General features: G+C 41.6%; 1 protein-coding gene across 2 annotated transcripts in view; it reads right to left on the bottom strand.

Annotated features, from left to right (window-relative positions):
• EZH1 (enhancer of zeste 1 polycomb repressive complex 2 subunit) overlaps positions 1-11,679 on the bottom strand; it is a 30,849-nt gene extending 19,170 nt beyond the window's left edge. Inside the window, exons 1-6 of one of the 2 annotated variants that reach the window (XM_070479462.1) lie at positions 11,595-11,613; positions 3,287-3,437; positions 2,586-2,676; positions 1,878-2,004; positions 1,627-1,755; positions 231-350 (exon numbers count right to left, since the gene is read on the bottom strand). In XM_070479462.1, coding sequence (XP_070335563.1) covers positions 231-350; positions 1,627-1,755; positions 1,878-2,004; positions 2,586-2,590 — 381 coding nt within the window. In that variant the 5' untranslated portion in view covers positions 2,591-2,676; positions 3,287-3,437; positions 11,595-11,613. Of the gene's footprint in view, positions 1-230; positions 351-1,626; positions 1,756-1,877; positions 2,005-2,585; positions 2,677-3,286; positions 3,438-11,594 lie in introns of both variants that reach the window. The other variant, XM_020888046.2, reaches the window with a different exon arrangement.
• Positions 11,680-13,776: the final 2,097 nt, after the last annotated feature.

Raw genomic sequence — 13,776 nt, 5'->3', positions numbered from 1 at the left:
AAGAAACAGCATCAATTTTGAGAATGCAAAAGCCAACAAGTTAGAACAACTTGCAATATGTGTTTTTTCAAGGTTAGTAAATCACAAAAACATTCTGCCCTGCATGTCCAAGCTTTGTTAAGTATATTCTGACAATCTTTACCCTGAGAGGAGTGCCAGCATTTCAATGTTAAAAAAAAAAAAAAAAATCATTCCATTTAAACAATCATCATAGTACTTTCAATACATACCATGAAGTTCTGCTGGAGAGGGGACCACGAGTACATGATGGGAACCAAGGCAACTGTGTTCAGAGACCTCATTAACATGTGCTGGCTTGCAAATCCTGGGAAAATGCTCTCTATGGTACACTGAAATACAAGCAATGACATGGAGAGGGAAGGCAGGTCCACAACCCAAGAGAGAATCGGAGTTTCCTTCCAAAATTACCCCTGTAGCCTCTAATTCTTACAAGTGGATAAGTTGAGGGTTTTGTAACATCAAGCTCCTAAAAGGAATCCCTCAGTTGTAAACCTGTGGGAAGCAGGAACTGTCTCTTGTCTCTAATTGCCCTTGGCCTCCCATATTCAATCGTTGTTAATCTCCATCTAAAAGTGTTGATCTCCTTGGGCCGTACCTGACAGCAAAGGGCCTCTGAGTGTCCTTGGAGATGAGAAGGAAGACAAGGAAGTTTTCCTGAAGACCTAAACTTTAGACAGTGGACTTCAACTTAGCTGCTGAGCTGACGGGGACAGTACAGGGGGAAGCAAAGTAGTGTAGAGATTATAGACACCTTCTGCTTTGGGAAAGAAAAGTGCTCTTCATAAATTATCTATTTTTTATATTTTAGAGACATCATCTCTATAAGAAACTAATAGAGTGATTTTTTTTTTAGTTTACAAAAAAGATGTCCCATTGACCATATTGGTCAATTACCCACAGCATTCCTTTCCCAACTTCAAAACAGCTGAGGTACCAAAAAAGCCACAAAAGGGGTTGCTTTGAAGCTTGTATACAGAGCCCAGGAAAGTAGACAGCAGATGTCTTATTTTTCTAGGTAAAACTCATGATTAAACTCATTAGCTGAGAAGAACAAAAGGCAAAAAGGTTATTCTTTTTTTCAATAATGCAATTTGGTAATGAGTTTGATGTCCTTTTGATGTATTTATTTATTTATTCTCAGGCTGCAGCCCGGGATATGCAGGATCTTAGTTCCCTGAGCAGGGACTAAACTTGTGCCCCCTGCATTGGAAGTGTGGAGTTTTAATGGCTGGACCACCAGGAAGTTCCACAGTTAATCTTTAAGTTACAGGTTCACCATCCCAGTTATTCAAAGATGACTACAGTAATTGCATCCATTGTCTTTATTTTCTAATAATAATAAGTGTGACCCCATGGACTGCAGGCCACCAGGCTCCCCTGTCCATGGGCTTTCTCAGGAAAGACTACTGTAGTGGGCTGCTATTCCTGCCTCCAGGGGATCTTCCCAACCTAGGGATTGAACCCAGTTCTCCTGCACTGCAGGTGGGCTCTTTACCATCTGAGCCACCAGGGAAGCCCAATAAGCCACAAATACAGAAAAGAAAAAAAAAAAGAATCCTTAAATCTAAGGAAAAGAGAAAGGCCAAGCTTAGACACTGGAAGTACCTTTTTGAGAAAAGGATGCCCACTCACAGGCTTCATTAACTGGACAGGTTGGACACGAAGTTTCTTCCATTCTTCATTGAGGATCTGGGTTTTTTCTTGAACTTTTGCAAAATTTGCTACATAGAGAGCCTAGCAGAGTCAAAGAAAAACTTGTTAGGATTTTAAGAGAAGAGTTAAAAGATTAAAAATAAAAAGTCCAACCACTCCATATTGAATCAGTTTATAGCCTTTCACTTGGGAAGTATTTTTACCTTTGCACCCATATTCGCCTGAAGCCGTTTAAGCTGCCGAAGTCGCATGTATTCAGACTTAACTTTCCGCTTCCAGTAAGTGATACATTTGGAAGTTGGGGGATTTGGTATATCCATTTTGCTGTAACTAAGAGAGACAGAGATGACAAATGGCATTTTACTTCCTGGAAATGACGCATTCCTCAAATTCAAATAAACATGGTCAGTTACGCTTTCATTCCCATTACATTTATTCACAAAAACAAGCTTAAAGAACTCAAATCTATGAGTTCAACAGAAAGTTCCAATTAAGAAAAGATTTCATACCAGCAATGCCTGGTCTGATTACCTAAAAGCTTAGCCACTGTCCTCTGTGGTAGCATGCTTTTAATTTAGCACTTTCACAGATATTTAGAAACCTGGATTACTTGCAAATTTGGAAGCCTGTTTACTACTTTGATTAAGAGAAATGTTTAGCAGGAACCAAGTTAATATCACAGAGCTTCATGGAAAGATTCACCCACACAATAAAACTATACCTGCCAAATTACCTAAATCTACCAGATGTTTAACAATTAAGGTCAAATATGACAACAACATAATCTCATCTCCAAGTCACCAGCATGACACATGGAAATACATAACACTGCCTATCACTGGGTTTTTTTTGAGGCATTTGAATTAAAACTCAGTTTTAAAGAAGTACTTATTGGACCATGCTCTACCTACCTCATAGAATGCAAGGCGAAGGGTAGGGTTTTACAAGTGGCTTCTGTCCTTCAGAGGAATGGCAAGACACAAAGGCCAAATAAATGTTGAGCTGTTCAAAAGAGAACAGACAGTCGTTTCAAGTCAGTGGAGCATAGTCAGATCCTCAGAAGGATGTTCCCCCCAAAACTATGAAGACTTTGAAGTCTCTGCTACCACAGTATTTGCATATAAATCAGATCCTAGTAATACTTGATGCCATTTGAGAAGGGAGCTTTATTTTATTAAATTCTATCTTTCCAGGCATACATACAAATATGTTCTCACAATTACCAAGTGCATTTTTCTGCTTTTCTGCACCAATTTCTAGGCTCAGCCACCAGGGCCATCAATTACTTTAGAGAAAGAACAAATACTAAATATTTGTAAAAATTCAATAAAATCTACAAGATTTTTATTCTGTATCAGCTACTTAGGTTTCCTGAAGAACTAATTCTGTTATTTCGCCTAACATACTAAATTTCTAAAAACATTACAAGGAGCTATAAATGAAAGTTGCTGAGTCATGTCCAACTCTTTGCGACCCCATGACTACACAGTCCATGGAATCCTCCAGGCCAGAATACTAGAATCCTGGAGTGGGTAGTTGTTCCCTTCTCCAGGGGATCTTCCCAATCCAGGGATTGAACCCAGGTCTCCCGCACTGCAGGCGGATTCTTTACCAGCTGAGCTACCAGGGAATCCCAAGAATACTGGAGTGGGTAGCCTATCCTTCTTCAGAAGATCTTGTCAACCCAGGAATCAAACTGCGGTCTTCTGCATTGCAGGCATATTCTTCACCAGCTGAGATACCAGGGAAGCCCCTAGAAGGAGCTATGAAGAGCCAAAATTTGAAACAGAAACTAAAGTTTAGAAGCATGTGAAAATTACCTGTTTTCACCCGTAAGAAATAATAGCACAGACAAGAAAACAGCAAAATTCAACTCATGGTCACACATATGCCATTGATCAGATCATGACTATAATACCTCATTTAACTGGACTTTAAGAGGACTATATGGGAATGTTTCATTTGAAGAACCAAATGGATGGATGTAATGCTATGTTAAACTCAGAGGATACATCAAGGAAGGACAGGACTTCCCTGGTGGTACAGTGGTTAAGAACCTGCCTGACAATGCAGGGAACATGGTTTCAATCCCTGGCCCAGAATATTCCACATGACGTGTCACAACTAAGCCCATGTGCCACAACTACTGAACCTGTGCCCCAAAACAAGAGAAGCCACTACAGTAAGAAGCCCATGCACCACAGCTAGAGAAAGCCCTTGCACAATAATGAACACCCAGCACAGTCAAAAATAGAAAATAAATAATTTTTCTAAAAAAAGGGAAGACAGAATAGCAAAGAAACAGACAGACTCACTGTGTTCACTGTTAATCACTTGTAATCAACTGATTCAAGCTCTTAAAAGCAATTCTCTGTGAGTTAAATATTATCTCTCTGGGGGAAGGGAATGAAACAATACCATAATCTCAGAACTGGAATCCCAGAAGCTAAGGTGTTGGAGTATTAAAAAAAACTTAAGCAATTCTGAATTTATTTCCTATAAATTATAGCATCTCTCTTTCTCTTATATCTTTTAAGTATGTTTCATTCCTCTATGAAATGGGGGCCAAAAGACGGACTCTTTCTTAGAATTAAAGAACTATTTAATAACATACACCCCTCTCATATGTAGTATTAAGTAGCTGCCCATCTAATTTCTGCCCTGAACAAGCTTAATAATAATTTGCTCCAGGAAATGAAAAAATGGTTCAAATCTAGTATAAAACTGCCTCCCTAAGAAACCTTAGGTTACCATTTTCGAGACCCAAATGACCCCCAAATTTATTCTGAACTGCAATCCCTCTCCCATTGCTTTTGGAACTCACTTCCCTTTTTGAAACAGTAAGCTTAAGGCAGGTAGCTCCACCCATTTAAAATGGAGAACAGGAGTTCCCTTGCAGTCCAGTGGTTAAAACCCTGCATTTTGACTGCCAAGGGTCTGGGGTTCAATTCTGGTCTCAGAACTAAGATCCTGAAAGCCTCACAGCTGGATTAAAAAACAAACAAAAACACACAAGCAGACAAAAGTAAGGTAAAAATGGAGACCAAGTGATGGAAAAGAATCCACAGCTGCTAGTATGTATGTGTGTGTAGATTGCTTAGAGGAGACAGCCAAAGGAAAACATCAATATTTTTATTGAGAAAATTAAAAAAGGAAGTTACAGGGCTTCCCTGGTGGTTCAGTGGTAAAGAATCTGCCTACCAATGCAGGAGACACAGGTTCGATCCCTGATCCAGGAAGATCCCACATGCTAAGCCCAAGCGCCACAACTATTGAGCCTGTGCTCTAGAGCCTGGTAGCTGCAGCTACTGAGTCCACACTTGCTATAGAGCCTGTGATCCACAATAAGAGAAACCACAGCAAGGAGAAGCCTGCGTATCACAGCTAGAGAGCAGCCCAGGCAACAACGAAGACACAGCACAGCCAAAAATTAATTAATTAATTAAATTCTACACGCACAAAAAAGGAATTATAGCTGAAATGTGATTTCCTATAGTCTGTCAAAAGAGATGATAATAAGCACAACCAGAATAGTCTAATAATTAATGGCACTATTTCTAATTTTACTCAAGTGCTTTATTTGGCCAGAGTAGTACACACATATACATGAACATATCATTGGGTTTTGTCCAATCACAACATAAAATAAGCCACCCTTCCATCTTTTACAGTTAAAGTGACATTTGAATCTCATGTGATCATGAGCCAATATTTATTTTGCTTGGCTTTTTAGTGGGTTTTTAGTATCTCTAAAAGTTTATTTGGCAGTTGGCAAGTCTCCACAAAGTATATGAGGAAGATGAGACATACTGTTTGGAACAGATAGGTATGATTAAAATAAACACCTGAAACACAACCATAAGATGGGTTCTCATAGCACTCGAACATTAACAACTATCACTTCAAAATTAAAAAAAAAAAAAGCAGCAAACAAAAAACTCAGCAGTCACTAGAACAGATTAGGAGAAATGAGTTTATTCATCTTAGGCAAAAGAAATGTCACACAAAAAAATACTTTAAATTTTACTGTATCTGTTATTTAATTACTTACATATGCAAAATACTATTTACGTTCCAATTAAGTACTAAGCTAAGAGCTTTTCATTACTTTCACCTATACATTGAAAATAAACTCCAAAACATATGCTATCAAGGTCAAAAGTTTAAAAATAAGTCTTTATATGAATAACACCTACAATTCAATAATAAGATAGACACCAAATAAAAAGTATGCAAAAAATTTGAACAGATACTCCACCAAAAAAGATATAGAAATGACAAATAAGCCACAAAAAGATGCTATCATTAGTCACTGGGATTCCCTGGTGGCTCAGGCACTAAAGAATCTACCTGCCAATGCAGGAGACTCAGGTTCGATCCCTGGGTCAGGAAGATCCCCTGGAGAAGGAAATGACAACTCACTCCAGTATTCTTGCCTGGGAAATCCTGTGGACAGAGGAGCCTGGCAGGCTACATACCTCCATCCATGGGGTCCACAAAGAGTTGGACATGACTGTGCAACTAAACAACAATCATTAGTCATCAGGGAAAGGCAAATTAAAACCACAATGACATAACTATTATACAACCACAAAATGACCAGTATTAAAAAGATTTATAATACCAGTGGTGAAGATGTGGAGCAGCTGGAATCCTCATACATTGCTGGTGCAAATGCAAGATGGTACAACCACTTTGGAAAAGTTTGCTAGTTGTTCTGTTTTTCCTTTTTAAAAATTATCTATTTGGCTGGGCTAGGTCTTCATTGCTGTGTGGACTTTTCTCCAGTTGCACTCATCAGGAGCTACTCTAGATGCAGTATTCAGGCTTCTCATTGCAGTGACTTCTCTTGTTGCGGAGCACAGGCTCTAGGGCACTTGGGCTACACTAGTTGTGGCTCCCCAGCTCTAGAGCACAGGTTTAATAGTTGTGGTACACAGGCTTAGTTACTCCTTGGCGCGTAGCTTCTTTTCAGATCAGGAATCAAACCCATGTCTCCTGCATTGACAGGTGTTTTCTTTACCACTGAGCCACCAGCGAAGCCCATTTCCTTTTTTTTTGTTTTTTGGCCATGTCACAGCACCTATGTGGGATCTTAGTTCCCTGACCAGGGGTTGAACCCGTGCTCCTTGAATTGGAAGCATGTAGTCTTAACCACTGAACTGCCAGGGAAGTCCCCTTTTTAAAAAAAGTTAATGTGTATTTACTACACAACCTGGCCTACAATTTCTAATTATTTATCAGAGAGAAATGAAAATATATGTCCCCATAAAGACCTGTACACAAATGTGCAAAGCGTCTTTATTCATAATAGCCACAAAATGGAAATAATACAAATATCTATGGATTAGTGAATGTATACAAAGTACAGTATATACATACAATGGAATACTACTCTGCAATAAAAAGCAACAAACAGTTCCTATATATGCACAGCATATTGTAAAAGCCTTATGTTACGTGAAAGAAATCAGACACAAAAATTTTATACTTTATGATTCTACTTATATGACTAGAATGATTCTAGAAAGGAATTAAATGGAAAGAAGCATAAGGGACATTTTTGAGGTGATAAAAATACCTTGGTTGTGGTGATGGTTATATGACTGTGAACTTTTTTTTAGTGCAGTTTTAAAAGAGACTTATTTGTTTTTGGCTGTGCTGGGTCTTCACGGCCATGCGGGCTCTCTCTAGTTGCGGAGAGCAGGGTCTATCTCTAGTTGTGGTGCTTGGGCTTCTTGTGGTGGCTTCTCTTGAGAGTACTGGCTCTAGAGTGCTGGCTCCAGTTGTGGTGCACAGGCTTAGCTGGCATGCAGCATATGGGATCTTCCTAGAGCAGGGATTGAACCCGTGTCCCCTGCATTGGCAGGCAGATAATCTTGAACCACCAGGGAAGCCCTAACTATGTACTTTTCTGAAAACTCATATACAGAAAAAACATTACTAAAAAGAAATTGTGACCCTGAATTCTTATTTAAAATAAAATTATAGCATTAACATTTTCCAGTGTTGCTTTATTAAGAGAATCAGGTTGTGTGCATTTGAGACAACAGTGACAAAAATCAAAGCAGAATTAGCTTTTATGAGATCCAAGGAAAATGCTGGCTCTTAGGATGTACAACACTGATTCAAGAGGACTTAAAGGAAACTCCTAACAGGCTACAGCTCTACCGCGACTGGTTCTGAATTACAGGAGCACAAGGCTTAATGTTTTCTGTCTAATGGGAATTCCCTGGCAGGCCAGGGGTCAGGACTCTATGCTCTCACTGCTGAAAACCTGGGTTCAATCCCTAGTCAGGGAACTAAAATCCCGTAAGCCTTGAAGCTTGGCTAGGAAAAAAAAAAAAGTATGTAGACTGCTCATTATCATTAATAAAACAAGACTTTTCAGTTAGTCCACTCTGAATCAAAATATTAGGGCAACTATGTCTGAGAATATAACCCATCAGAGGCACTAAACTCTACCTCATTAAGGAACCCTTGACTTCAAGGTTTGGAGTGATGAAATCCCAAATGATAAGACAGTTGGACTAAAGATGTTGGGAGAGAGTTCAATATACAGTTTGGTCAAATTAAAAACAAGCAAAACTAGGCATTTTCTGGAATGGAGGTATTCTCTAAAAGCAATTTTTCCTCTTAAAACCCTCTCCCTCAATCCTAATATAATTCTCTTCACCCTCTCTACATATTTTCATTTTTAAATTTGTTCTTTTATCTTTCAGATCCCATATATAAAATAAAACATACAGTATTCATCTTTTACTGTCCAATTATTTCAAGAAGTATAATATCCTCCAGGTCTATCCATGTTGTTGTTAAGTTGCAAAATTTTTTGTGCGTGTCACATTTTTATTCATTCATCTGTTGATGGGCACTTAGGTTGTTTCTGTATCTTGGCTATTGTAAATAATGCTGCTTTGAATACTGGGGTGCATGTATCTTTTTGAATTACTGTTTTCATTTTCTTCAGCTAAATACCCAGAAGTGGACTTGATGGATTCTATGGCAGTTTTTAAAAATTTTTAAGGAATCTGCACTGTTTTCCATAGTGGCTGTACCAATTCACATTCCCACCAACAGTGCAGCAAGGTTCCATTTTCTTCACATCCTCAACAGCATTTGTTATCTCTTGTCTTTTTTAGTAACAGCCATTTCAACAGGTGTGAAGTGATATCTTATTGTGGTTTTCATTTGCATTTCCCTGTTGATTAGTGATGATGAGTAGGCTTTTCATAAGCCTGTTGGTGATCAGTATGTCTTTTTTGGAAAAATACCTATTCAGACCTTCTGCCTTGTTTTTTTTTTTTTTTTTTTTTTTCTTTTTTCTCTGCAGTTTAACCGTCTGATGTAGAAATGTAAAGTGTTTGTCAGTTCAGTTCAGTCATGTTCGATTCTTTGCGACCCCACGGACTGCAGCACCCCGGGCTTCCCTATCCATCACCAACTCCCGGAGCTTGCTCAAACTCTTGTCCATTGAGTCGGTAACACCATCCAACCATCTCGTCCTCTGTCATCCCCTTCTCCTCCTGCCTTCAATCTTTCCCAGCATCAGCGTCTTTTCCAATAAGTCAGCTCTTCGCACCAGACGGCCAAAGTGGCTAAAACACTTGCCTCAAATCTTTTTCAGCAAGTAGCTAATTAACAAAGCATAAACTTAAAATATATATATATATATATTTATTTACTTGGCTCTGCCAGGTCTTAGCTGCAGCATACAGGATCTTTAGTTACAGCAGGTAGAATCTAGTTCGGCCCTGGCACTGGGAGTGCAGTCTTAGCCACTGGACCACCAGGCAAGTCCAACAATGTATACATTGTTTTAAAAGTTTTTAAACTTGAATATACACATGAAAAAGATAAATTTAGTGAAATAAACTGTTACTTGTTTCACCTAAGGCACAAACCAAGGGTGGGAACTGTTACCTAGAGAACTGAGAAGGCCAGATTTCAGAACTCAAGAATTCAAAAGATAAATATAATATTTTAAATAGCTTTTTTAAAGACGTGCTAATTCAAAGGCAAGTATAAGAGAAACAAGTCTAACTACATTTTCTACCCTTTTCCTTCCTCACAAAAGTCTTCTTGGGCATAAAATTTCATTTTTAACCCTAGGCTCCTTCTTCTAGTGCTGTTTCAAAGAGAACTAAAGTAACAGCACTTCCACTTCAGAAAGTTTTAAAACTACCTTGGCATCCAGTTCCATGACTGGGCTATGAGTACTCTGCCAGTTCTTCCACTGACTGAATCCAGATTTCCCAACTTCCAGTCCCAGGGATCTTCCCACTATTTCTTTATTCCACAAACATGTATTGAGGGGACTTCCCTGGAGGTCCAGTGGTTAGGAATTCATCTTCCAGGAAAGGGGGTGCAGGTTTCATTCCTGGTAAGGGAACTAAGATCCCACATGCTGGCAGGAGTGGAGGCAACGAAAGAGTGCTGCAGCTAAGATGCAACGCAGCCAGAAATAAACAGATAACTAATTTTTAAAAAGATGTATTGCTCACCTACTGTGTGCCTGGCACTGTTTCAGCATTCAAAGTGCATCAGTGAATAAAACAAGCCAACATTTCTCCCCTGGGAGAATTAATTCCCGCTGTCTGTAATACACACTCTCAGCATGACAATAATAGTATTATTACATCTTTATAGATGATCTTTGCCTCTACTATAAATGTGTGCACGGATGTGTGTGTTTAAAGTACTTTATCTCCTCATACACACTTTCTTCTATGCAATTAAGTAATCTTCTTTTATCAATGCCACACATTCCAGCTCTGGGGATTCCAAGACTTAAAATAGACAAGCTCTCACAGAAACCTCTGATAAAGTTAGCACCTTCTAACGCTGGAAACTTCCTTTAAGTTTCTTAACTTAAGTTTCTTAAATCCGGTGGGGGATTTTTCTCTTCACAGGCATCATGGCAGCAAAAGCGGAAGAGACTCACATTTGTGGCCATCTTCACACGCACCCATTACTACCTCGGCTCTTAGCCCCCATCCTCATCCCTCTAGCTCTGGACTATCGCGATACCTAGGCGACTCCAGCTATAATCCCGTATTTCACCTATGAAAAGCCCACTCTCAATATTTCCACCGGCGGCACGAACACTCTTCCACATCCTTTCTCCTCCCCGCCCCCGAAACAATTTCTCAGTAGTAACTTTTTACCGAAATAAGTTTGCCCCACATTTCCTAACAGGCACGTCCCAAATACACCACCTTGCCTTTGCTTCAAGGCTCTTTCCCTTACATTACTTGATCCCCAAGAGAATTCTGGGGTGGGCAGGGATTGGCGCGAGACCAAATTTGGAGAGAAGCCTCTTACTCAGGGCCAGGACTTGGGGGAGGCGAGAGGGGCCCCGAGCGCGAGACCCAGAGGCACGCGGCACCGCCCGAACCCCGAGAACGAGCGCCCCTTTCCATTCGGCGCCTTAGGACCCTCACTCGCCTCACCCCGTTTTTACTGCCATCGCTTCCTCAACACCCCCCAAAGTCATCGAAAGCTGACCCCCGCGTCTGGTCCTCCTCAAGCCCCCAGCAGTCCTCCTCCCTACGGTCCCCCGCAGGTGCCACCGCCCACCTCGCCCTCCAGGCGCGGGGGTCCCGCCCACCTGGCCCACCCCGCCCTCCAACGGGATTTCGCGTTCCCTGGCCCGCCCCCGCCGCTCCTCCTCCTGGACACGCCGCCCTCCCCGCCGCAGACGCGGTCTTCGCCTGGGGCTCGCTCGGCCAGCTGTCCTCTTTCCCCCAGCCCTCGGAACGGGGAGTGGACGCCCCGCTAACCCCAGGCAGGCAGTTGGTGTGTCCCTCCGCTTCCCCCTAGTTCTCTGACCCCTTCGACTCTCCCTCCCTCAGGCTCCCCGGGGGCGAGGTGCGGAGGCCCGGCCCCACCGACGGGCCGGGGCTTGTTTACTCACTCACCCTCCATCCCGAGCCGCAGGGACCCACCGCTAGCACGCCTGCGCGCCGCGGCCCCGCCCCCGCGCCGCGGCCCCGCCCCGCGCCTCGTCCGGGCGCGTGCGCACTGCGCCGCCCGCGCCCCGCTGGTCAGGCTTCCTGGGCTTCCTTCTTCGCACATCTGTGGTTTGGCGCCAGTACCCCAAACTCAGGAGTCCGAGGTGGTGCAACCCGAGTCCGAAGATTTCCCAGGCGGCGCTGTCAGGGGACAGGAAGGGCTCTTGAGAAACTTCCTGAAGCCATTATTATCCTCTTGAAGACCCAACCAGCGTTGCATCATCCCCACACACTGGTGACATGCCACTTCTCACTTCAGCATATGACACCAACCTGCAACCCCTTCATACAGATCTTTGACAGATATTTGATCTACAGGTATCCCCAAACACCCGTCTAGGTCTCTAAGTTATCATTCTTGCTTTATTTACGCCGGGCTTCCCTATTTTGTCAATAGTTTTCCCAGTTACTTAGATTCAAATCAGTTGCCTTGAGTCAAAGTATCCTCTCACAAGATACTTATAAGTTACACAAGGAAAAAGAGTAACTTTACAGGGGAGAAATCCAGCAGACATCACCTTAACCAAATGATCAAAGTTAATATCACTAGTGCTGAGATTTTTTTACTAAGTATCTCTCAGTATAATTCAATGAGAACACAAAATCAATTCCATAGTAGTCTTGAAAAAATGCATAAGCTGAATTAATGAGGAGGAAGCATCAGACAAATCCAAAATAAGGGGTAAATCTGCACAGTAACTGTCCAGTATCTTCAAAAATATCAAGATTGGAACTTCCCTGGTGGTCCAGTGGTTGACTCTGTGCTTCACCTGGAGGGGGTTGAGGGTGCAGGGCCAAAAAGACAAACAGTGAGGAACTGTCCAGATTGGAGGAGACTGAGGAGACATGACAAGTAAATGTAACGTGTGATCCTGGATTGGATGTTGGTCCAAAAAAGGCACACCAGTGGGATAATTGATGAAATTAGAATAAGATCTGTAGATTAGTTAATAGTATTTTGTCAATCTCAATTCCTGGTTTGGGCAATCACACTTCGTCAACAATTGAGGAAGTTGGCTCAAGGGCGTACAGGAAACTCTACCACTTGTAACTCTTCTGTAAATCTGAAATTATTTCAAAATATAAAGTTAAAACTTAAAATACAAATTAACATCACCTTAAATTTGTCTCCACAGACTTTTTTTTTCTTTTGGCTGTGTAATGCAACTGTGGGATTTGGGATCTTAGTTCTCCCCACCAGGGATCAGTTAACCCATGACCCCTGCTGTGGAAGTGTAGATTCCTAACCACTAGACCACTAGGGAATTCCTGCTACATACATAATTTAAGCCGATAATAATTTTTTTCCAAATAATCATAACAACTCTGTGAAGCAGGTAGGGAGGATTTTAGTTTCCCACACAAAGCTATTCTGGCATAAAGGAGTTAAAAGATTGTCTTGATGAAAAATTACCTTATCAGGTCTCTGGATTTCAGATTTAGTATTTTTTTTCCTCATATCAGAAATTTTTCTTTTTTTCTCTTACCTACACCCAATTCCAGAGAAGGCAATGGTACCCCACTCCAGTACTGTTGCATAGAAAATCCCATGGACGGAGGAGCCTGGTAGGCTACAGTCCATGGGGTTGCGTGACAGTCCACATGGTTGAGTGACTTCACTTTCACATTTCACTTTTATGCATTGGAGAAGGAAATGGCAACCCACTCCAGTGTTCTTGCCTGGAGAATCCCAAGGATGGGGTCACACAGAGTGGGACACGACTGAAGTGACTTAGCAGCAGCAGCAACACCCAATTCACCACCAAATCAAAGTAAATAGTCCTTCACACTTGGCAGTTTGCCATGATGTTCCTTTCCATTCCAAATGCCTTTTTTAGATCAGTGGTTCTCAAGCTTGGTTCACATTGAAGTCACCTGGACAGCTTTAATAACTACTGATTTCCTCCTCCCACCTACAGAGAGCCTGATTCATTGGTCTGGGGTTTGGCTTGGGCTTCAAGAAGTCTAAGAGCACCCCAAGTGATCCCACTGTGTAACAAGTTTAAGAACCATGGCACCAGTGGTCCCCAAGCCTTTTGGCACCAGGGACCAGTTTTGTGAGTTTTTTTCACGGATAGGGGAGGGGGCA

The sequence above is a fragment of the Odocoileus virginianus genome, chromosome 17 (genome assembly GCF_023699985.2).
Source record: "Odocoileus virginianus isolate 20LAN1187 ecotype Illinois chromosome 17, Ovbor_1.2, whole genome shotgun sequence".
Lineage (NCBI taxonomy): Eukaryota > Metazoa > Chordata > Mammalia > Artiodactyla > Cervidae > Odocoileus > Odocoileus virginianus.
Note: the sequence above shows the minus strand (reverse complement) of the source record. Positions and strands in the feature narration are given on the sequence as shown.